Consider the following 5000-nt stretch of genomic DNA (forward strand, 5'->3'; position numbering starts at 1 on the left):
ACAAAATAAACTTGTTTTGTGTATCTATGATACCAAAGCAGGATATTCACCAAACACTGTGTACAGTTCATCTTGCTACTTCTCAAAACAATCCATCCTACTGTGATTTTTCATATTAAAGCTTTGCAGGTAGAGGAAGTCATGAGTTGTATTGGGAACCTGTTGTGGTGAAACTTTTTCTATATGTTGCATTGTTACTTCTTGGTGATGGAATTTTGGATATCACTTGAGATACTTGCATGCTACTGAGAAAGTAATAGCAGGATTCATTTGCTACTTAATAAGTATTTATATATGATTCATAACATAAGTGCTATTTGTGGAGAAACTCACCTTTCAATTTAAATTCAAACATGCTAGTATGTAAATTATAGGAATGACCCTTTCTATAAATCAAGCTCTGTCCAGGCCAATTCAGAAAAGGTACTGTAATAAGGGTACTGACACTTTGCAGCCTATTACAATCACTGACAAAGATGCAATGCTGCAGTTTAAAGAAATGTTAACTGAAATGTGAATACTATCAAAATGGTTCACTTGAGTATATTTCTTAATTACATTTTACAGTCTTGCAATTACAGCATATGGTTCTGTTGTGAATATTTCATAAATGGCCTTGCAATATGATATTTTATTTATATAATCTGTGTACTTGGAGGTTATATTGCTATAAAAGAATCTGGGAAAAAATATTCATATTCTCTGGGAAAGCCTATTGTCTGATTATATTTATGATAAAAGTTCTTTCCTTTTCCAGGAAAAATGTAAATAAAAGACACAAAAAAAAAAATATCAAAATATTTATTTTACATAAAACTTGCATTTTACAGTCCATCAGCTGGAGATTATCTGAGACAAGATATCCAAGTTTCTCTCTCTCTCTTCTGTAAGATTTGATGGCAAGTTCTGTTTCCTCCTTTTTTTCTTCTTTCCTTCATGCTCACTGCTAAAGGATTCTCCACGTTTCTGGAAAACAGAATCAGCAGATGATTTCTTATTTAGTTTACAACAACTTTACATTAAAAAACAAAATATGCACCATATATCAAAAATTATGTACACACCATAAATCTTTTCTTTTGCAATGCAGAAACCTTGTCAAAGGTGAATAAAAATCTAGCATACCTTTTTCTTTGGGCAATCAGTGCGCTTGTGGTCAGAACCCCCGCAAATATGGCATGTTATCTTTGAAGAACCATTGACTCCCTGAGACTTGCACTTATGGTCTTGAGGCTGACATCTAAAACACTCAGTGCAGTGAAGCCATGATGGTTTTACACACTTCTTGCACTGGTCACAGTGTCTATAGGTTCGGCCATCCTAGAATAAAAATAGGTAAAAGGATTTTTGCAATTAAATAGTTCTATTTAGTGGAGTAGATAACACATATTGGTAAACTGTCTCATTTAATTATATTTTTCAAATTTAAGCAAAGTCATCTAAAATCTATATCATTTTATGAACTCTTTAAAACTAATATTGAGTGAACTTACTTTTGACATACAACCCTTTGCATTTTTCACAATGTTTATTGTTGTTAAACACCCATCGATTGCAGGGTTTACAGTAATGGTATCCCTCACTCTCAGGAAAGGAAAATAGTGATGCAGGCTGATTTACATACACTCTTACAGCAGAACCATTCTTCATACTTTTTGGGCCTAAAACAAAATAATATATTTGAAGTAATATGGGTTTAACTATTCACCAAAAGAATGCTAATTTCAGTGATTCTTTCCTGGACAATATTCATCATTTCCTTACCTGATGAATAAAGTGGGTGATTATCATAATCTATTTGATAATCAAGCATCACAAAATCTGACAGGTTATGCAGGACTTGTGGTTCCATAAAGTATGGAAAAATAAACAGCACTGAGAAAGAGAAAATATTAATTAGCATGAGGATTACAAACAAACTGAAGTTACTATAATAATATATAATTACAGACATCTTTAATAAAAATGTAAACAAAGATTAAAACATTCAAACATGTACTGCAAAAGGTAGCAATTTAATATCATAAATAAATTTTCATAATTAAGCAAAAGATATAGCTATAGGGTACTGTTTTGAGTTTCATACCAATAAAATCTTTCATGCTACAATATAATATTAACTGGTTATATAACATATCTAAGGTGTGCAGAAAACATGCTTTACCATTATGCTTGTGGCTAACACCAAATTGGTCCAGCTTAATGAAGAAAGTGAGTTACAGGTTTCAGAACCATATTTAAACACAACTGGTTCTAAAATGTAATTGCTGTTCCTGCATGAACTTTAAACCTTTCATTTATCTTTTTATTTCAATATATTTAAACTAATACCCTTGCACAAGGGGAACTTAGGGATAACATCCCAACCTGGTAACTGTTCTTGAGGATCAAGATGTCTGGCTGTTCTCCAATCCTGTTCAATCCTTTTCATGTTATGGGCTAAAAGTTCCATTCTCCCTCCAAATGGGGGATCAGACACCAACACTAACTCTGAAGGTGAAAGAAATACAAAGTGATTATACAATTTGTATCGGAGTATATAATAACAAATTGTGTGTTATTATAGTTGTATCTTAATACCTAAGAAAAATAATGGAACTGCTTTAGTCAAATAATATGAGGAAGAAAAAGTGCATATGGAAGAAACTGCTATTCTTATTGTATTCCATAAATTCAATAAAATGAATGGCATGGTAATTCATTACTTACTCTCTTTACCAGCAATAAAGTTTTGATATGTATCTTTGGCCTTCTTCCCATCAAAGAAGTAGTGGTTGAACATGTTGTACTGTAGGAAGGACTGGTGTTTGAAAAAACTTTGCTGAGATTTGAAAATGCCAAAAAGAGAAAAATATTATAAATAAATAAAGTGTTCATTTTGTTTACACTTTCATCATTATTAGTATCGCTATAATCCATGTCTAAGCCAAGAGAAAATAATGTTGAAGAAAATGATGTTGAAATATTAACTTTACTTTGTGAAACAAATCCAAAAAAGTAGTGGCATCAAATATATTTTCTGAAACAAAATGAGCTATCATGGCATTCTATTTCACATGTTGGGGATAAAAATACCATATACTTACAAATCGTTCATCAATGTCTAGCATCAGAGCTGACATATTCAACTTTTCAGAGTTTGTTATCGCTTCGTATATTCGAGGAGCCCCAACGCATAAAACTCTTTTGGCTTGTATCTTTTCTAGCATGCTGATGATAACATCCACACTACTCGAAGCAAAGAGGTATTGTGCCTCTTTCTTTGCACTTTCTCTGGGGGGAAGAAACTGGGAAAAATATGCTAAATTAATCAGTCTTGTCAATATCATCCATCTACTTTCTAATAGTAAAATACAGATACTTAGCACTTTTGGATAGAAAATCATTAAAATACCGTTGACTGTTTGATCAGACATACTTCACATTAAGACATTAGTGGAATATCTATTATTTCAAACTTCCTATGTAATGTATTAAAAATGCATACTTACTGATGATGGCTGTGTAAGTTGTCTGTCAGTCAGAGGTGTGATAAGGGTGCAGGCCTTATGTTTGCCTCTTCTTGCACTTGTAAGAAGAATAGAGCAGGTAGCACAGTATATTCTCTCACTTGGCAATACAGAGAGCACCTCATTTAAACTGAAATTAATTATAAACCTTTGGTATTACCTCTCATCTTTTCAAACATATTTTGGAAAACGATGCAGAAGTTTATTAGAGAAATAAAAATGAATCACCTGCATAATTCCACTTCAGTGTCTTTAGGTTGAGAATCTTTGATGAGTGTGTCCCACAGGTCTCTCTTTGTCTTGGAAAACTTTTCATCTGCCCAATGGAAGAAGGAGCAGTCTTTCCTGTCCCGACAAGCAGAACAGGCATAATATTGCCGACTGCGACCATTACTCTGGTATCTCTCAAACAACACTGTCGGGCCTGAAAAAAAGTAAATTTCTTATCTCTTTTTTATGACAAATATAATAACTGCAAAGTCAAGAAAACATATCAAAATGTGATTCTTAATGGAAATTCTGATTCCTTTTGTATTAGGGGCTAATATAAAATGTTTTTCTAATTTGAAAACATTTATCAAGAAAGAAATTTACAAAACTAGAACTCCAACTACATTATAGATTTTTTAATGTCCACATCAACAAGTATTTATTATACACACAAACTTCAGCTAGAAAGTATAAAGACAACTCTGATTTGATGAAAACCATGTTAATGAATTTAGAAAAATTTTAAAAATATCTACACAAGTCTAATATTACAGGATACTTCTTACCATCACTGATTTTGCCCTGGAAATAAATATGTATTTATGCTTACATATTAATTTTCATTATGATTTAAAGTTTCTGATATTAGAGTTTAAGCCTAAGGAGCCTACTTGATACGACTCATCACTGGGAATGCACAAGTCAACTTCTCTGAATGGCTAATAGTGTGAGGAACAACAAAATGTGAGCAGCTTCAGGTCAATATCATTTAGTCTATATTTTCCAAAATCTAAATTAAATACATTATGTACCTTCATTATGTTGAAAAACAAAACATGTATTACAAGATTATGTGAAACTACAATTTTCTTGTTCACAAAGAAATTGTTTCTGTCTCTTTCTTCACTTAAACAAGTAATGCTAATACTGATGTTTGTACTGTAAATCATATTAAAATACAGTTTATTTATAAGAAAAATCCATAACTCTGAATGTATTCCTATTTCACAAAAATATAATAAATATTTCCTGAATCATCATTTTCTTCTCCTTTTCTTGTTGTTGTTTTTTCCTCAAAAGAGAAAGAAAAAACATGGTCAAGCATTTACCAATGTGAAAAAGGTAAAATAAATAAATAAATAAATAAATGATCAGCAATTATCAAAGTTTTGTTAATGTTAATTATATACCTAACCCAGTTATAACACCAAAGTAAGTACAATTTTAGTGCATGAAGTGACTTTCATGACTGACATTATATGGAATTGATAAATTGCTGAA

General features: G+C 31.6%; 1 protein-coding gene across 1 annotated transcript in view; it reads right to left on the bottom strand.

Moving 5' to 3' along the window:
• Positions 1 to 781: 781 nt before the first annotated feature.
• The window catches only part of LOC119582585 (rRNA N6-adenosine-methyltransferase ZCCHC4-like), a 5438-nt gene continuing 1219 nt past the window's right edge, over positions 782 to 5000 (bottom strand). Inside the window, 10 exon segments of the mRNA XM_037930952.1 lie at positions 782 to 966; positions 1126 to 1320; positions 1494 to 1511; positions 1513 to 1661; positions 1765 to 1875; positions 2368 to 2490; positions 2710 to 2821; positions 3087 to 3287; positions 3492 to 3639; positions 3738 to 3933. Of these exon segments, the coding sequence (XP_037786880.1) occupies positions 835 to 966; positions 1126 to 1320; positions 1494 to 1511; positions 1513 to 1661; positions 1765 to 1875; positions 2368 to 2490; positions 2710 to 2821; positions 3087 to 3287; positions 3492 to 3639; positions 3738 to 3933 (1385 nt within the window). The 3' untranslated portion in view covers positions 782 to 834.

Source organism: Penaeus monodon, chromosome 16 (assembly GCF_015228065.2).
Source record: "Penaeus monodon isolate SGIC_2016 chromosome 16, NSTDA_Pmon_1, whole genome shotgun sequence".
Taxonomy (NCBI): Eukaryota; Metazoa; Arthropoda; class Malacostraca; order Decapoda; family Penaeidae; genus Penaeus; species Penaeus monodon.